The sequence below is a fragment of the Pelmatolapia mariae genome, linkage group LG12 (genome assembly GCF_036321145.2).
Source record: "Pelmatolapia mariae isolate MD_Pm_ZW linkage group LG12, Pm_UMD_F_2, whole genome shotgun sequence".
In the NCBI taxonomy this organism is placed as follows: domain Eukaryota; kingdom Metazoa; phylum Chordata; class Actinopteri; order Cichliformes; family Cichlidae; genus Pelmatolapia; species Pelmatolapia mariae.
This window is the reverse complement of record NC_086237.1, coordinates 20,145,746-20,165,857: the sequence shown is the minus strand read 5'-3', so window position 1 is coordinate 20,165,857 and position 20,112 is coordinate 20,145,746. Positions and strand designations below refer to the sequence as shown.

Below are 20,112 nucleotides of genomic sequence, written 5' to 3'. Positions count from 1 at the left end.
TACACTATCACAGGCTTGGCTGCATACACAAAGCGCTTGTGTGTAATTGTCTGCAGAAACTATTCAAACATGTGCAACCATGTAAGCTTCCTTTTAATAACAGTTTTTTTTGTCAAAAGTTTGCTCTCTTGCAAGAAAAAACGCTTACTCATTCATTCTTGTGTATGCATTTTGGGTGTGTGCACTTGTGCATCTGTGTGTGTGAGTTAAAATTGTGTGTTTTGTGGGTGTTTGAGACACTGACAGCCACAGGCACAGCTGCCATAGACTGGTTACATAACCTGGTCTGTAGCCTCTGCTAGGCTCCCAGGATGGCTGACAGTAGACCTTAGACTCACTCACACACTAGCAGAGTCATGCATACACACATGCATGCCTGCACGTACTGTCTTACCCTTTGCAGATGGTACTGGTATTAATGCACGACCCACGGCAGGCGATGCTATGTATGCATCTAGCCTAATGATTTAAAGGCTGTTTGGGAGCCAGCCGCACGCCAGCTTAGTTGAAAAAGCCTCCCTCCTCTCTCTCTCTCTGCTGCAGTAAAGCTTTTTAAACACAGACAGGCCAACCCTTGTGTCTCTGAGTTCTCCTATTCATCCCTGCCAGTCTTCCTTCTACTCTTCTCCATCTATACTTCCCACCACTTCTTTCCTCTCTCATCTATCTTGCTGTCCTTCTTGCTCGTTTTCCTCCAATTTCTAGTTCACACCCTTGTACCTTTCAGTATCCACTCCATATACAGGACACTTTTACATACAGTCTCTCCAAGCATGTCTGTCATTCACGTCTCTCTCATCTCTCATGCTTCATCACCCATTCTCACAATTTTCTTTTTAAGACTATTCTGATTGAACAAACAGGTAAGCTGGCGATTTAATTGTCATTTTCAACTGATCTTCAAAGTGCCATCTGATGGCTTTGACTTTTAATTGTATAAAGAATCCAAACACCACATATAAAATACACTTGTTATTAGCATAAATCTATTACCTTATCATTGCATACAACTGCATACTGTTTATCTTTAGCCGGCTCATTTGAGACTGATATTTCAAATAAACTGAAACATGACACATTGTCTTTTTTGTACATGGTTTGTTTTTCTGGAAAAAAAACTTACAATGTGATTGTGATTTTTCTATGTACCTGAGACAAAGCAAGTACTGTAACTTTAATACAAAGGAGTTGGTGACCTAGATATTACTACAACTTTACTGATGTAGAGATGGATTAGGTTTGTCTGGGAGAAAATAGTCCAGGCCATTCCTGTGGGAATGCAACTGTGGTTTAAAAAATGATGTAAAGCAGGGGCTCTCAAACTTTTTTGTGGCTAGTGACCCAACCCCAGCTCTCATAAATCATATGCTTAGGACTCTTTGCCATCTCTGAATTCTAAAACTTTTCAACTAAATACTAATGGTGCATGTCATTTGACGTGTCACAATCATATTAAGAGTTTCTATTGACCCAAAGATAATTAGGGTGGGAAGAAAGTAGTCCAGCAGTACTAATCTTGTTTAAAAATGCAACATACTTTATATTTTCTGCACCAAAGCACTATGTTACATATAAAAGCAAACCATAAAGCATCTGCGCAATTCCAAGCACTATTTACCGCTGTATATCTCCCACTACAGCTTGTTACAGGGATCAGGACATTCAAGCCTGCCATATAATGCTGGCTCATTCTTCCATGTGGGTTTATCAGCGCTGCAGAATGTTATCTGAAAGCTGTTGACACAGTCGAATGTTTGGGCACAGTGCCTAATCAGGACAATAGGTTAAGCCATTTGAGTATACATAATGACAGCCTTGATCTTTGATTCATTACCTGCAGTACTGCCATAAGATTTAAGAACAAAACTCTTAATGGCCAACAAAAACACATCTCATCGTCAGTGTGTTAAGGGCGGATGACTGGTAGGACGCTGGTAGAGAGACGCACAGAACAGAAGATCCGATACAGTTGGTGTTTCCACAAATGGCTCAGCCACAGTCACACAGTGACCATTATTAGACATCACTTGAGGAGGAAAAAAAATGATGCTGGCCAAAAGACAAGGATTGCACAATATCGTGTGCATGCCAAAATGTTTATGCAACTAGATATGATTAATTGCTAATGACTGGAAATAAAAACGAAGTGAGATAAAAAAGAAACTCCCAGAATATTATTTATTTATTTCGAGGTAGGAGTGAGAAGGTTCTTCATCAGACACGTAGCTACCTGCGAAGCACTGTCCCTCAGATGACGTCATGGCCCACACGCTCTTTTATGTGTGTGTGTGTGTGTGTGTGTGTGTGTGTGTGTGTGTGTGTGTGTGTGTGTGTGTGTGGGTCTACGGTCCTACAAGGTCACATTTATCTTCTCAGGCTGCACGTTATCTTTTGTCCCTGCTTCGATCTGCACGCTGTCCCTGTAAATACTGCGGTATTGGATCACTACAGTCATCAATGAAAGAACCTCGTGTGCTCCATCTCCCCGCAGCCATTCATAACCACCTGGCTCATTCATAGTTTCTCATAGAGACCGATTCAACAAATCAGTCAGTCTTGTGTTTTGTCATCAGAGTCTATAAAGATAAAAGGCATGAGTCAATATTCACCGTGCTGCTGTCTCTCACATAACGATGTTATAAAAAAAAGGGCAGGTACAATCCTATATGCCAAATGATGCACTGATAAGTCTGGCGTAATGTGCCAAGCCCAACCGCTTCACTACAAAACAGAATCATAATGTCAAAGGAACAAAAAAGAGGAAAAAGAAAAAGTAACATAAGTCTGCAGGTGTTTTTTTAAATAACTCCGCCTTGTGATATTGTAACATCTCTGTCTGAAATATTAATATAACACGTTTGAAATAAAATAGGCTCCGTTATAATTACGATGATGTTACAGAGATGGAAGAGGTGATTGAAACATTATGAACAGAAAACAGCTGTTAATGAATCTCTGGAGTGTAAAAAGGAGGAGGAAAAAAAGATGTTGGGGGCTTTGTGCGGATTGCTTTGTGCACAGCCAGAATCGCAAGAAGAGCATGTGACCGAGTATTCCTGCAGGAGGGGTCCCTACCTTCCGACGGTTCCGGAATTGACCCACATGCCACTCTGCTGGTGGTTTAGCCGGTCACTGAAACCGGACAAAGACGCACGGAGAGGGAAGATGCGATCGCTGCGATCCCGTTGTTTGCCAAAGAGCACAAATAACTGCAGACAGGACCTCTGCCCTATCACATCCTCCTCTTTAGTCTACTTCCCGTCGCTGCCTCCTTAATCCAGCGCCTCACAGAACTCAACAAGAACCAGCTCGCTGCTGCAGACTTAATATAATGTTGTGTTATCTTCAAACTGACACTTTGGAGGATGGAATCAAATCATAACTGGCTGAAAGAGTCTTCTGGTCTGAGCCACCCCCTTTCTGTTGTTGTTTCCCCGGCTGATTTCATCAGAGGCACGCCTCCACGACTGCGCGTCACGACACAAGTCGTCCAACTTCTCCTGTGCTGCGTTCAAGTTCCGTAGGAAGTTAGACGTTTACACTCCATCGTTCTGAGGATTTAGACACACAGCTCGATATCCCGCAAACTGACATTTTTGGAAGAAGACTTGAGAATACAGAAGACGTCACTGATGACTAAAAGTGGAACTTTTGAGCTGTCTATTGATTAAAATATGAAATTCTGCAATAAGCGTTTTTTCTTTACTGCGCTGTGTGATTTCTGTGAATAAGAACAACTGTCAAACAGCTCCGGGATAAACATCACCATGCAACAGTGGCTGAGCAATTTAAAACGCAATTTAAACGCACTAACTTCATTACTGTAATACTTTAATAGCCTAAATCTCGAGGCTTAAGAGGAACACTTAAGGTCTCCTCAGCGATTAGAACACGCGGGCCAATCATGTCCTGTATATATGATCGTATCCCCGCCCAGAAACTATGCTCTTTTCATCCTATTAACTCAGAACGGCCCACAAAGCGTGCTGCCTTTGACAGATAGAGCGCTTGTATCCACTTTGCACTGCCTTTAATCACTACCTAATAATCAATCATAGGTAAGCACGGGGTATTTTTTGTTTTGTTTGTTTTTTTATGTTATCCACGCAACTGTCTGCATGTCAGTGTGATTTAACTACGTTTCCCCTTTAACCCTTGTAAATACGCTCTGTCCAGGTAAATAATGCAAGACTGTTGTTATTAATCATGGGCAATGGAGAGAAATTTTCTCCTAAGGTTACTCCGGGTTTTCAGGCATAGCAACTACCACGTAGCAACTGTAGCCTACTGCTACTAAAGCCAGTAAAAGAGGAGATCACAGACTGGACCAAGGAGAATACATAGCGTTTGCTATCATATTTTCCAAGATCTCAGTGTCTAAGAATTTACTGCTGGAATGCTGAGCTTTGCCAGAGATGTAAAATGCTGCCATGTCAGCAAAATACCTCCAGTTTTCTTCAAGCAAAAGTATGCTTAATTTAAACTTTAGCAGGTTTGCTTTCAAGGCAGGAGCTTTTACGAGTCCATCTGCCACTCACTATAGTCAGGGGAATAGCTCAAGATAAAAGGTGAATGTGGGATTTCTTTAACATTCAGCATCATTTTATCTTTCACTTATTTCACACACTTAGGATACTGATACAGTCACCAAATTGATCATGTGAACATCTTTGAAAGCCAGTCTGCCAACTTTGTCTGGAGGCTGTGCAAGACTGAAGACGGACATCTACTGGCAGAGTTTGGTACTGTAATCTCTAAAACAAAGGCGGCACAGGCTCTTATGGCTACATCAAGTCAGTGCTGTTACTCGGAGCCACCTCAAAAGCAGCAGCTTACATCTTTGAGACAGATTCTATATCTCAGGTTAGCCATGGGTGTCGCAACATACTGAGCTATATTAAGCATTTTAAAGAGAAGGTCAGTGTGTTATTTGACCTAAGTGCAGCAATCATACTTAAAATGTTTGTGTTCATGTAGATTCTTGCACATCACGCACACATGCAGACACAACGACACCAAACAGGAATCAAACAGGAATTCAGTGCACAAACAGTCAGACTGTACGTCTTATATCTATTTTTCCAATGCTGTCTTGAAGCCCTGAGAAAATACTGCCCCCTGACCTGGCTGGCATGGCCACAATGAAACAGCATGAAAGATGGGCTGGAATGCCATTGGAGAAAGCAGGGGTTCAACACCACTGGCACAGAGAGGGCTTAGAAAATGTGGAGAGCCCCCCCCCCCCCCCCCCCCCTGTTTTTTTGGGGGGGAGAGGTGTACTTGTGAGAGAACTCTTAAGCAGCACAATTCTGAGGTGATGTCTGGCCCCATTCAGCTACAGTAAAACGAAAAGGACTGTGTTTTGTTAAACAAGCTTTATGGGTCTTTTATTAACTGTGTGGGAAGTTTACTCCCGTAGCTTTTACACTTTGGTGAGATTAAAGTTGGGAGAATGGGTTGAGATCACTTTTTTGGCACGAATGCTTCGGCAAAGAGGCGTCTTGCTGCTTGGACAAATGCTCAGTTTTGTCTGCAGTATATTTAGTGCTCCTTTGGTTTAACCAAAGGAAGGAATGGCATGTTGAAATGCATTTATTTAGATATAATTCATTTTGTTTAAGCTTAGTAAAGTTCAAGACTAATATCTGTTTTATTTTAACTGCAAGTAAGGGGTAAGGTTTGCTCTTCAGATGTATTGCTAAGGGATAACAAACAATACATTTTCAAATCAATTCATTTCAGATGTTTACTCATTATAAAGAAATTCAAAACGAGCATTTTTTGGTAGTGTTTTCTTGCGTTTATCTTATCCCCTCCTATCCACTCCTCCGCTGACCCTATTCTCACCCTCGCCGCACACTCATATATCCAACAGGCCGGCTCACCCCCTGCCCCAACACTGTGCTGGAACTGTTCTAAAGCTGTCAAAACACCCAGCTTCTCACACTCCCTGTGTCCACACAGAGTTCGCTTTAAGTGCACACCCTCCCAAAACTCTAACAAACACACGCACTCTTAACAAAAAAACAGCCTATGCAACCTATTCACTGACACAAGTAGGTCAGAGCTCCAGTGGTTCTTGCAAATAGTCCACCATCACCCTGGAACTGATAACGATATCAAAGATTAAATTCTACCTTTCGGCCCTGACTCACACACACATATCAATGCACACACACCAGCAAACATTACACTCCATATGATGTGGATCTTCAGGATGAGAGCATTCGCTTGTGTGTCTAGCGGAATGATTTTGTCATACAATTTTGTTTTAGAGGTGAGCGACAAGAAAAAAAATGTGGCATTAGCTTCTCTGGGAAGAAAATTCAGATATGAAAGGTCAAAGGTGAATCTGGAGTAAGTGAACGTTAGTGAAATGAGCTTGTGGGAAACTGGCATTTCTACAGTACATGATTGATGGTGGGAAAATATTGAAAAAAAAAGCTCATAAATTCAAATATGTCAGTTTTTTTTATTCCCACTGTTAAGCTCTGTCTCTTTTTTTTCTCTCTCTCCCTCACACATACACACACATACACAGAGTGGCATGGAGAAGTGGCTGAGTGTTGCCAGAGCCGGCACCCTGGCATGAAATAGAGTGTGTTTTGTAACAGCCGGCCTATTTGGCGATGGGCGATGGCACAGTGTGAGTTTACGTGAAAAACATTTAACGCTAGATAAGGCCTGAGACAAAGTATAAAATGAGGCAGACAGGCAAGGGCGCAAAAGAGGAAGTGAGGGAGAGAGGCTGAGGGGATTGTTTACTTGCTAAGTTATCAGTAATATGCCTTATCATGAGCCAGCTGGAAAACTACATGTGTGGGACCAGTGGTCATTGCTTTATTACACGCTAATGAAGACAAGTCACTGCACTGCTTGTGACCGAACGAGTGAAACCTTTAAAGAAAGCGACAATTGATTGGTCAGAATATATTATGGACTATTAAAATTCTTAAATGGTGTTTTGTGTTAGGGAGACATACTTAGTTATCTTTTATGCCTTGTAAAACAAAAACTAAAAAATAACAGCTATATTTAAACGCACACACACACATACACACACACAAACACACCATTTTGCTTGATTCAGACACGTTAGCATTTTTGAGACCGTTTTTTTTCTTTTACATGCACACTAGACCACCCCCTCAGTCTCTGGAAGGAATAAATATAGACTAATGTGTTTGAGCTGCTAAATTGCTAAAGTTCAGGGTCTGCAGCAGACCCAATATAAGAGGTAAAACTTTCTGTTGACATACTTGTCTGCAGCTATTATTCCCCCAGTGTCATAACATGTGGGCCGGCAGCTTGTTGAGTCTGACTGCTTGGCTGCAGATAAATGTTCAATGACTTTAATACAGATATATTTCCAGGTCAAGTTTGTGCTGTTGATGCTGGTGGGCCACGATGGTCGAATATGTTGGGAATGTGAAGTGTCTTTAGGACAGGGCGAGAGGCTGGGAAAAGGAAAGAGGAGGAGGGCGGCACCACTGAGGGTTTATTGTGGGGAGAGAGGGGAAGGTCTCTTTGTTTAACTGCCTGCTGTCTGTCTGAGAATAAACAGACCTCTGATTATGATATTAATGCCAACTTAAATGTTTCACAGTGTGGTGCCTGGCTTTCGCAATGAAGTGCCTGGAGTGAAAAAGAACACGGTGCTGCATATTCCTCACTGTCCTCAACTAGCAGCCCTAGAGTGCCAAAACGACCCAGTTAGAGCAATGCGGCATCTAGCGCACCCAACCACAACCCCATAGCCCATCACAACCACCAGCAGATCATATTCAAGTCAAGTTACTCAAGTCTCCCTGTGGGTATAGTGTCTTTGGCACAGCCTCAAGTACCCAGTACTCAGTTCTAAGTAAAAACACTTAAGTGGCAAATTCCAGTGATTCCATCGGCTCTGTGTTTGCTGGATCGTTTTCTTGTTTTAAATTCCTTTCTTGTAAGCCTGTTTTATCCAAAATCACAGCCTGAGACAAAATAGCAGTGAGAGCCAAGGTGGATATGGGGTTTTGACATGCAGAAGAGTGAAAAAGTAAATTCTTGAGTGGCACAAACCTTCTGCGATAAAGACAGACTATGCATCTGCCTTTGAAGTTATGTACTTCCTGCATTCTGACTTTGGGGGATTGAGGTTGCACAGGCATGCCTTGCTGAGCTCCAGTGCATGCAGTAACAGATAAAGATTTACAAAAAAAAGTTGGCTTTTGCTTGATCAATTCAGGTTTACAGGAGTATGTGCACGGACAGACAAACAGCCTCCCTGATTCTCTAAAAAGGCAACCTTAAGATCATATATGAATGCAAAGAAATACACATGTACACTCTCTGCTGGACAGAGACACACAGGTCAACAGAGGTGCCTCTTAAGCTGTAGCTGTCAAGTGCCAGGGCTAATCTTATTAAGGCTCTCTTCAGCCGTTGGTCCGAACTCTTAAAGTGATAGTTCAGTTTGGTGGAAACTTAGCCCTATTTCTAACCTAAACATATCTTTACAACCTGGGTGTTTTTTCATTTTACCAAGGCGTCTCTCAGAAAACCTGAGCACAGGTTGATACATAAAGAGGCCTTTTTACTAATTTGTGATAAATGGAGCATATATTATGCTCCAGTAAAAAAAGAGATCACTTTAGTTACCATGACAGGTGATGGCTAAGCCGATTAGGACCCTAAGGATTCATAGGCTGTGCAGGTATCAGGGTATTACACTAGTGGAGATGGGTTAGGTACTTAGGTCAGGGGGGCAGCAGGAAATTATGTCAAGCTGGAGTGTGAGAATCAGGTTAAGGAACGACACAGAGACAGATATGGAAATGGGGATGGAGACTGGGAAGGAAGTAGGACCAGAGCTGGAGTAACTTCAGAAGCTGAGGGCAGAATTTAGGTTAGCACAGGAAACCAGTGTCAGGAGGTTTTAGCCTTGAAGGAGATTGACTGGTTTTCCTTTAAGCAAAGCAACATATTTAGCATGTCATATAATTAAAAAATACACTTAAGAATAGAGAACAGGCCCAGGTTTAGTACGCCATGGTTGATATGAATGATTTTTATTCTCCTTCCTGCCTTGAACAAGTTTAGTGTATAATCCACGAAAAATTTTCATTGTCAGCTTGAAATTGATATAATCCTTTTGATACACTCTCTTAGTATGTCCTTTCAGCAGGAATCAGTGATGATCTTATCGGGAATTACTTGGAAAGTGTTGTATATAGGATACTTTGTTACTTAATTTTAATAATATTGTGATGGCAGGGAAAGAGTAAGCGGATCGGTTGTTAGAATTACATTTTTATATCCTTTATAAAAGAGGAAACGCCATCCATTAAACAGGCATGGTGCTGCAGGCGTAGCACTTCTCAGTGATCTGTTGGCATATTTACTTAAAGAGATTCTTTTTTTTCTTTCTGAACAACTGCTGAACATTAGTGTGAAATTACAAGTCCAAGAGAAACCTTTCTTTATCCTTTATCAAATGGACTAAATATTTGTGTTTATTGCGTAGGTAACTGTGGTTCACCATGGTTGCCTTGTTGATAGTCACTGCAGTAACAACATTATTTGAGACATCTATTGGCAGGAATGAGAGAAAATGCCACCAAACACTGGAAATTAATGATGCATTGCAAAAGGGAATCTGCTGTGAAAGTATTTAGTGCTTTGTAATAGTTTTATGGGAAATATTTAGGCTCTCTCAGCCTTAACTCCCCCAGCCAAAATGCGTGTGAATGCAGATATGTATGTAGTGGTATGCACTACACCGGGCATTTAAGAGTGTTATTGACCAGCACTTTACAGCAGATCGAAGGATGGAGTCTCTTTCGCAATACATGCAATCTATAAGTGGGTCTTGACATTTTCCCTACTACCTGTGGTGAGGTTAGAAGTATTAGTGACCTCTCTGAACCACATATAAGACTAAACTTTGGACTGAGGTTAAGATCAGACAACTAACAAGAAAAGGGGAAGAAGAGGGAAACTGAGCCTTCCTGAAAACTGCATGACTAAAAAGAAAAAAAATTATATTTTTGTTTTTGTTTTTTATCTTGTACAAAAAGAAAAAAAGGTCAAATTCAAACTGCTAGGTTTAAGAATATTTTGAAAATGAACATTAAATTTAATGTTTCAAAGTTCTAAACTTGTGAGACAATAGGACAGAGAAGGGACAGAGGCAAAGGAAATGCTAAAGTTGTGAGGAGAGAGATGTATTTGGCCTCAGCACAGGTCAGTCAGTATTCTCAAAACAGCCTGATCAAACAGAGAACGAAGCCAAGACAAACACCTCTGGACTTCAGTCTGGCACAGAAAAGCAGAACTGTAGGCCCGCCGAGATCACACTCCACAAAGTCAGTACATCAACCCTGCTCACTCTGCAAAATACTGTGTATCAGAGATTCCTAATCTATTTGGCTTGCAAACACCACAGCTAAGGAAATTCTACCTGTGAAAGCCCATACCACATTATATTTCATTATTTTCTTTTAATAACCAAAAATATGGCAACTGCTATGTGTGGCATTTAATTTGTTAAATTGTAAAAACATATAACTTTGTGTGTTCTCTTTTGAAAACTGAAAGATCCTTGTCAAATATTGTAAATGAGCGTGTTAATGTAACATTTTGATGTTTGATATAATGCACATTTTCATCCTCGCTTCCATTTTTCTTGCAATATCCATATTGCTATCAGGCTAATGCAGTATCCATCTGCTTCTATTTAAAAGACAGTTGCTTGCATAAAGAAACAGATAAGAAGACAGACGGGAGGGGAAGAGCATAAGTGTAAACAGCAAAAAAAAAAAAGAAAAATCACAGGGAGACTCAGAAAGTCAGATAGCCACATTACAGAGCACCATGGCATAACAGGAAGGCCTTTTGTTGTGTTTACTTCAAATAACCTTCATATCATTTATCTAGTTGCGCTGCTCTGTAGAGTTCCTCGCATTGTATTAGAATTGAGAAAACAAAACAAAAACAAATGAGTTGTTAGGTAAAACCCTTGCATCTCACAGATAAAGCATTTACCTCGATAGCAATGCATTTTTAATTTTATTCAGTTCAGCCCTTTGAGTGGGTTTTATAATCCCGAGTGGTCAAAGCATTTTCTCAGGCAGTGCAGGAGACATGTAATCCGTCAGCTGGCCTGAAATCTCAAAAAAAAGAAAAAAAAATCATCAAACGAAGAGATATGATTTTCACCTAAAAGCACTAAATTGGAGTATCCTACACACACTGCTCGGCTGTATCGCAAAGGAGGTCATCATGCAATCTCCAAATGCAGGAATGTCATTAAACAAGACAGCAAATGTGCGCGCACAAACAAAGCTGATACACCGTGTACAGAGGCATCCCAAAATAGTGATGGAAAAATCTATACTAGCGGTTCCTTTTTATTTATTTCCACACCGCTGTGCCACGGCCTGATGATAGAACCAGCATGCAATTATCACCACGCACTGTGACCACATGTCATTAATTTGCTAAGCCGTAGCACGGCCACACAAGTTTTAATCATTTGATTAAGGGCGTGGGGTTAGGCTCTTTTGGATGCTGCACTATCAATGATACCAGCTAATCCTAGCCACTTGTGGGCACAGGTCATTTCAACCAAATAAATGTTAAGATGAAGCACAAAGAGATTCTCTGTGAGCGTATATGGACTCTATACTTGATTATTGTCCCAAAGATGAAACTAAAAGACAGCTGACCAGAAAACCATAATGGAGCTTAACAAGACTCAAGAAGTCAATATTTTTGTATAACCTGGCCTCTGATGTTGTTGAGTGCATTGCTATTAAGTATGATGGGCCATTAAACAGGAATGAAGATAATAAAATGATTAAATATTTATGCTAACTCTGGTGATGTATTCCAGTGGGACAGAGAGAGACAGAAACAAAGACCGAGAATATTTCATTGCCAGTCAGTGCAACAATTTCCAAACTGTCTGCTTTAAGAAGACCACAGGTGATAAACCACATTTTACTGTCTAACCCTTAAATTGTATTTTGTGATCCGCTGTGTTTGACCTCCACCTACGTGACTCAGTGTTTTATTGTTCTTTCCCCTCAATAGATTTAAATGAAGGAAAAGATCCCTGTATTGCAATAACTAAAAATAGAACATGGCTTAAAATGTCTAGCCACACCACATAATATGTGATGAGTCAATTTCCAATTTTCATGAGGAAACAAACCACAGACACTGCAGTCCTGCATACATCGAGTTTGCTACCATCAGTTATCATATCTGATTAATTTATTCTGGAGTGTGTGTGTGTCCTTGACTGTGTGAGAAAGCGAGACAGACAGAGAGCCGAGAGAGCATCAGTCAGACATGCTGCATCATTCTGAAACAGCAAAAAATTGGGCAGCCCTCGAATAAATGACACGTGGTGGGCGATCACGGGACAACAACGTGTACGTGTCAAAGCAGACGTGCAAGGAAACACCTTAAATAGAGCCAACCGCACAAGCACAGGCAAAATTACAGATTAAAAATCCTGTGGTTTCATGGGTGGTTCAGCCAAGACTGAAGCTGGTCTGACCTGGATTAGCTGGAACGGCACCCTTGGGTGTTCTGCTCTCTGAAAATCTGCCTTCGGCTATTACTAGACGAGACAGATACTGTATGTATGTGTCAGTCTGTTTATGTCTATACAATGTGGTTTGGAAATGTTGGTTTTTGGAGTTTAAAAGCTTCACTGTGTGAGTCATTGTTTCTATATTTGTGGGTCTTGTGTTTGACTGCGTTAAAAAGATTTTTTGGATACATCCCTGTGATGGGAAAGCTGCTAGAATGACTAAAGAAATAACAGAAAAATCATGTTTACACTGAAAGTGTCCTCTTTAAAACAAGCGGGGACAGAAAATGAGTGGAGGACAATGCTAAAATGAGCAAATATGTGTGCGAAACTTCAGAGAAACTCTCCTCTTCTTTATGTCACTTTCTGTAACCCAAGGAGAGCTTCTGGCAATGTAGGTGCTAATTGGGTTTTTTTTTTTTTTTCCCCATTCTTAGTTAATGAAAGCCAAATTGCTGTTATGAATGGATAGACAGGCAGGAAAGGAAAGATGTGAAAACAAACAGGAAGATAAGGAGACAGAGTTCCAGGCTTGCAGGCATCGAAAATAAAAGACGCTACAGATTACTGCTGTGTGAGCAACACGAGCTAGATTTATGGAGCTGCGCGGGCCCATTCGGGCCTGGGAGGTGCTTAGAGCGTCCTGTAGGCGATGCAAGGAGACAGCCACACCCACACAACTCCACACATATACATCAATAGCCAAAAGGCAACCTGTTATGATATGCAATGTCATTTTGTACTGCAGAACACGCGCACTCCAAAACATCATCGGCATTTGGTCAGTCATATGATGCTGGAGCCAGTTCACCAAAAGGGATCGGCTTTCTGCCACAAATGAGAGGAGCAGATGCTAAAGAAAGATTTCCAGGGGTCAAATTGCATACAGCCTTGCACACATGCAAAAATATGCATGCATAATCATGCACAGTTGCACAGGAAGATGTAGTTGTCACAGTGATAGAGCCGTACGACCAGGACACATAGAATCACAACACAAGCATGAACATAAATAGAGACGCAGTACAGCCAAGCCACCAAATGGTGCCACTTGGTCTCTGGAGAATATCTTGCCATCCTTTCCTGGATGCACATGCAGACACACACGCACCCAAGTTTCCACACAGCAAAATAGAAACAGGACAACAGGTTACAAAGAGCAAGAGATGTGATTAAATAGAGAAATGGAGAAACTATAGCATGGGTTGAGGAGTGTAAAAGCAGAACAATCTATATGTGTCTCTGCATGCCAGACTGTCAGAGCCAGTGTTAGCTCAAGGCCATTTCAAATATCAGTCCACTAGTCTTTTTTTTTTTTTTTTTGGGGGGGGGGGGGGGGGGGGTTCTTTTCAGCTATAATTTTAGGTGGCCCTAACCTACCTCAGCTCTCTGGTAATCTGTCATTTTGCAGCCACACAATGCAGTGGCAGCCAGCATTTCCTGCATGACGGGCACTGAATCCAAGGCACATCTGGAAAAGCCAAAATCTAAAAGTTAAAATACCACAAACGAAATGACTTTTGTAGCATAAAACCTTTGAAACCGAAAACCTTAATCGTATTCTTTCAGCAGTGATGTTGTGTAATATGCCTTCCTATCAGTGCAGTGATCTCAGATCTCTAGACACAACCCCTGTCAGCCCCTGGCCTCAATCCAGCCTGGTGCTATCTGAGGAACCACAAATGGACAAAGACACCCTCTCTGAATTCAGCCAGCTCTCTTATCTCCTCTCGTTTGATCGTGTGGTCCTGTCCCACCCCGGTCCGTCCTTGTTGATGATACAACACCTTCTTATCCAAGTCTCTCACTACTAAAACATATTCCCTCATGCACCGACTCTCTGGCCTTGCAAATGTGTGTTTTGCTTCCCGTATGCATCATATAATGTAGACATTCAGTTTTTTGTACAAAAAGAACTTTGTCCAGATGAGCAGTTTAAATCTGTAAAGTAATCACACCAAGCCACACTCGCAAGTACAAAGAAATCAGCGAGTGCTAGGGACACGGTGCAGCTGATTATCATAAGGCAAATGTTCAACATGTGGAAAGAGATCATTTCTAAAGAGATGTTTTGTTTGTTTTTTGAACAGATTGTCTTGAAGAAGAAGAGCCAGTTGTTAACTTATCTGTTTTTTCTTTATTTTTTCTTTTCATTTCTTCTAATGAAATCCTTCCTTTATCAGCTTCTTGGTTCAAACAGAAAACAGGACAGATCTGAGAAAAAGAAGGGTTCTGCCTTCTGATTTATCATGTTTACAATAATATGGAATAGGACTCTGTCAGAATTTCTTATTCTCACTCCCTCAGCCTGCTTTACTCTTTCCCCCACAGCCGAAACCCCTTCGTGTCCCTCTTCTTCGATCTCCTCTCCTTTTTCTTCCCTCTACAGCTCAATTTCTCCTATATTAATTTGATACAATCTGCTTCTCTTCTCTTCTCTTCTCTTCTCCCAGCAGACAAAGGCCTATGTTCTTTCTCCAAGCATTCTCACTCTGCATTCTGCTCTTGCATACACATTCTTTGCTCACTGACACCCCGTTTAAAACAACAACAACAACAACAACCAGAGAAGCAGCCAATAAGAAACAAACTGTACAATTGGCATCACCAGCACAATCCCTTCTCTTATTCTCTTTGCCCTCCCACCCTCCCTCTCCATCCCACCCTCCCTCTCCATCCCACCACCACCACCACCACCACCATGTTTTCTCTGTCCAAAACTTACTAAAGAGGACAAACATCATGTGGTGCTGGAAAAAGAAGACACTGTTGCAGGATGACTGTGAGTCTCTGTTATATTTTCTCCATTCTGTGTGTGTGAAGAGTTATGTTGAATTCCACCAGTGTGTGTATGAGCGTCACTTTATTACTAGTTACATCTAATACACCTACCACACACACACATGCACCTCACAGACACCAACTATTCAAATTGTTCTTGAGCCGAGGTGCAGGCTTAAAGCAGACTATTTGTGTGTTTTAGTTCTGTGTATGAGCATGTGCGCGCATGTGACTGTGCATGTGCGTCGTATTGCCCAGATCACACAAAGACACTTCTTCTTATACGATTCCCAGCTGTGTGGACTTGGCGCGCTAGTCGGCCATTCGACAGCCAAGAATGTTTGGTGTGCAACTCTACTGGAAAGCCCCAGTTACCCACACACACTTACTTAAACACACACTCACAAACACATATGCACCGCATCTACTGAGACATCCTACTCCTCTGAGCAGACGCAGGGAAGGGCCTCACCCCAAAAGGAAGAACGGTTCAAATTCCACAGCTGATAGAAAAAACACTGAACAGCGAGGGAAAAGTGGAGGAACTGATGTCAACTTTTGTCACACCATCCCTACACCCACCACATTTTCACCATGCTTCTATTGTGGCTGATGAAGGGGGGGTGTTTCGACTGTTGTCAGAGAAACCAGTTTTCTTTCCATGCTTTGGCCAGTAACTGTAGCGACCACTGTTTGGCTCTGTAGACACTAAGTGACTCCATTCTGCAGCTATTCCTTTAAGCTTGACTCATGTATCCAGACTTCTGCAGGTGGTGAGCACATCTAATTCTGTATTTAACCAAGCTAGGCAAACTAGCAGTTGCAGGGAACATCACCATATGGCAGAAGAAACTGGGATTTACAGTAGAGCACAGCTAAACAAGATAATCTGTGCAGTTTTTCCCCCTTTTTACCACAAAAAGAAAAGTGGGAAGAGTATGAGGTAGAACTTCCACTTGCCAAAACCAAAAACCCAAACTGCCCTTTAGGTAGGTCACAAAGTTTTATCAGTGCTGTGCAAATCAAAGTTTTTGTGTGTATGTGTGGGGGGGATTTTTTATATAGGAAGATCTACAAATAAAAAGATAAAGTAACATTTCAATTAGTTTTCAAGTGTTTGTTCAGTACACCCCCTCTAAGATAACTTATGTAACCTCCCAAAAAGCTTTCGGAGAAGTTCGAAACGAAGGCTATTCTAGTTCAGCCTGCGATATGTCGATAAGCGCAATACACTGAACGGCCCAAACTAACTGAACCGTTATGCAACCCTTTGCTGTCTGTCCGCATGTGGTCTTGCACTGTGAACTGCTCTGTAGCGAGCATACAGATTAAATGGCATGGCAATACACGTAGCATGTGCAACAATCCCCGTAATCTCCTACCTTTGAAACACATTCGCTTCTGCAATCAGTTCAGGGCTCTTTTATTTCCCCCCTTCGACGTCCACTTTAAGTTCACACCTCTCCGCCGCTCTACTCCATTCGCTTTATTCTGGGCAGCGCTCGTCTCTCGCTTCTCCCCATTAAACTGCAAGGCACAAACAATTGCGATCACTTAAGAGCATTCCTCGGGATGACAATCATAATCATAACTCACATGCTTTAACACTTGCTCCTCCGGTTCAGCACTTGAAATTCCTCAAATCATCGCTTTCGTTTCTTGTAAAGATCTGCCAGAGCTGACAGAAGAAAAATACTCCCGACTGTTGTAGCCGAGAGACGCCAGGAGAAATGCAATTACACGGAGACTGCTGCATATTGCAAAACCTGCAGACATGCTCTTGTTTGCAGACCCCTGCTATTGTGCTCTGGGATCTGTCTGGGTAGTTGTGAGCCTGTGGTCCTGATGCGAGTTTTTCCACGTCCCTTTGTTGTTTCTGTCACACCTACAAGGAGGGAACACACGGAGGAGGGGAACCTTGCCCCTACTTTCTTTTGTCTGACTGTTTTTACACAGCAGAATCATGGCTGAACTACTCTATTTCTTTCTTTTTTTTGTTTTGTTTCTAAAATATTACACTTTACGTCGCAGACGTACGAGCGTCTCTGGCATACATTTCATCCTCGTGGCATTAGCGCCGTTTCGTTTAATCTTTTCTGTGTTGATTTATATTTGTTCCATTTTTATTTATTTGTAATCCGCCTATAACTAAACAGCATATCCCCAAATAAAAGTGCATTTGCCCATTGTTCTATCGCACCCGTACTTTTATCTTTTAGTCTCCCGTCTCACCGAATCCCTTGCCAGAAGTTTGGTCCTTGCTGGGGAGTAGACTGTCGCCGCTGTCTCTCTCTCTCTCCTCTCCTCCCCTTTCCTTCCCGCGTTGTCTTTCCCAGGCGGTGGCAGAACCCAGTTGTGCTTCACTCCAAACCATCCTGCATGGACAGCACGCCAGCGCTTATCAACGAGCACAGTGATGACTGCATCACTGCTTGTCACAAGCGCCACACCCATCCATTCATAAAGCAAAGCGAGTGCCAGCCTCCAGACCAGACTGCTTGCTGGGTGAGGAGGTAGTAAAACAACCACAGTGCTCCTTAAGGGAAAAATAGCTATAATATTCGTTTAGAAAGTCATGCCTTATATCTCTGTGCCTGAGAATTATGAATTTGTAGCCATTTAAAGAAAATAGATCTCACCTTGTGAGTATGAAGTGATGAGTGTTTTACCATAGTAAACCGTGATGGTTGGGGAAAAAACGTCAGCACAGCCCAAGCATCGTGGTTCTTTGATTCTTGTATTCATAGTGAGTATAGGATGTGTGAGTTTACGTCTTTTGCTTAGTGCTGTTTATGTATTTTAGTATAATTAAAATTGTAACACCTGAATAAATAAATAAAAATCATTTTAAACACTGATAATCTGACACACATCCCCCCCCCCCCCCCCCCCCCCCCCCCACACGCTGCACGGAAGTGTATCATAATTACATCACTGCATTAGTGCAAGATGCGGAGTCACAAACTTAACAAGTGTGTATCCGGGATCAAAATGAAGGTCATGTTCAAAGTTGGGTGTTTTGTTTGATTCATGAACATAGAGCGAAGGGCACTAAACAGTTCAAGGTTGCTTTCAACTTTACACCGTATCACACAGTCTTTCAACATTTTAATGTATTTGTAACTCCTCATAGATTATCCTTGACAGCTTTATAAAAATATTTTCTATAATGGGTGTTGCAGTTGGATTTATCCCACGGCCTCTTGCCACTTATTGAAATATTTTGTCATTTTTCCCCCTAGATACTTATTCATGCATTGGTTTGTTAAGCTGTCCCTTACATTTCCGTAGTATGTGAAGACCTACGATCTACAGGATGGCCTGTAGCTTAAACTATATGTAGTTATTAACAAAGTCATCTGGTTGAATCACAAATTGTGATTACTTGCTTCATTAATTAAATATTTTTAATAGATAGATAGATAGATAGATAGATAGATAGATAGATAGATAGATAGATAGATAGATAGATAGATAGATAGTAACACAGCTGACTTCAGCATATGCACCTGAACAAGTCTGTGTGTGGAAGTTCATATAGTTCATAATATGGCTGAAACTGTTTACACCTTTGTTTTTATTCTTTCCACTACTCACCCAAGTTTAAAACTATTTGGGTGGATGTTATGGCGTAGCAAAACACTATTGTGAGGTCTTGTATAGTCACTCTTTGGAGAGGATGTTGGCTACAGAGCCATTGTTCCACAAATACAGGGTGAAGTTTTTTCTGAGTAGAAATAATTAATCACTAGTCAATCAGCTGCCCTTAGTGCACTCCATCTTTGTTATTCAGACACTTCAGTTGCCCATTTAGCACTTGGTTCTGTCAGATAGACATTTTATTTTAAGAATTAATTTTAGCATAAGGTTCAGTAGTTTGTTTGTTTTTTTACTAGTGTTTGGGATAGTGTTATTAGCATTATCACCACTGTATGGGGTATTTATAGGGACAATAGTTAAAAAGTTAAGGACAAGTATTACGATACAAAACCAAACCTGTTGTTAAGGCAGCAGACTCATAATCTCAATGAACGCCCAAGTCTCAGTAAACATATGCACCAAATATCTCTTCATTCTTCTTGTATTGACAAATCTAACCATTAGCACAAGCAAAAATTAAAGACTGTATATATATGTTCTACATTTTTTTTCCCAACATTAGTCAACTCATTTATTTTTTTCACACCTAGTTGTATTTTTTTATTTTAGCAACAAGGTGAGCCAACAGTCTTCTAGGAACAATTCACCTTCTCTAAACAACCATGAAGATGTGAGGCTAAATAAGCTAAGCAACACGTCATTTGGGTCAGTTTGTGTAACCTTCAGGATTTAAGATTCAGTATTTTCACTGCCACTGTGTTTAAACATAGTTGTGTGAAATGCTTAAAATTGGGAGCTTTTATTACAAACTGCATAAAAGGATAAAAGTCAAAAGGGTACACAGTTCCAATGATAATAATATGAATAGCTGCAAAAAGTTAAATAAAATGAAATAAAATGGTATCAGTCCTAGCTTACAACTTGTACTTGCACTTTCATCAAAACAAATAAAATACAATTTGAAAATATTACATGTGTTTAGAAAAAGACACCTTTGTGTGTAAGGTAATGCACAATAACACAACAGGAAAAAACGATCACTTCAATTTATTCTTCACCATGAACTTGTTTTTTTGAATTGTCAGTGAAGTATTTGACCACCATCTTTCATCAGCATTTCTGTAAATAGAGGTCTTTTCTCTGTATAT

At 41.1% G+C, this 20,112-nt stretch overlaps 1 protein-coding gene across 4 annotated transcripts in view; it reads right to left on the bottom strand.

Moving 5' to 3' along the window:
• rhobtb4 (Rho related BTB domain containing 4) overlaps positions 1-20,112 on the bottom strand; it is a 42,556-nt gene that overhangs the window by 21,441 nt on the left and 1,003 nt on the right. The window contains exons 2-3 of one of the 4 annotated variants that reach the window (XM_063490778.1): positions 17,571-17,739; positions 16,747-16,891 (exon numbers count right to left, since the gene is read on the bottom strand). Coding sequence is in view for 1 of the 4 variants with exons in the window: in XM_063490775.1 (XP_063346845.1) it covers positions 3,076-3,104 (29 nt within the window). In the remaining 3 variants the exon portion in view is untranslated. Of the gene's footprint in view, positions 1-3,075; positions 3,599-16,746; positions 16,892-16,960; positions 17,271-17,570; positions 17,740-20,112 lie in introns of those variants that run through there. The other 3 variants (XM_063490776.1, XM_063490777.1, XM_063490775.1) reach the window with 3 other exon arrangements.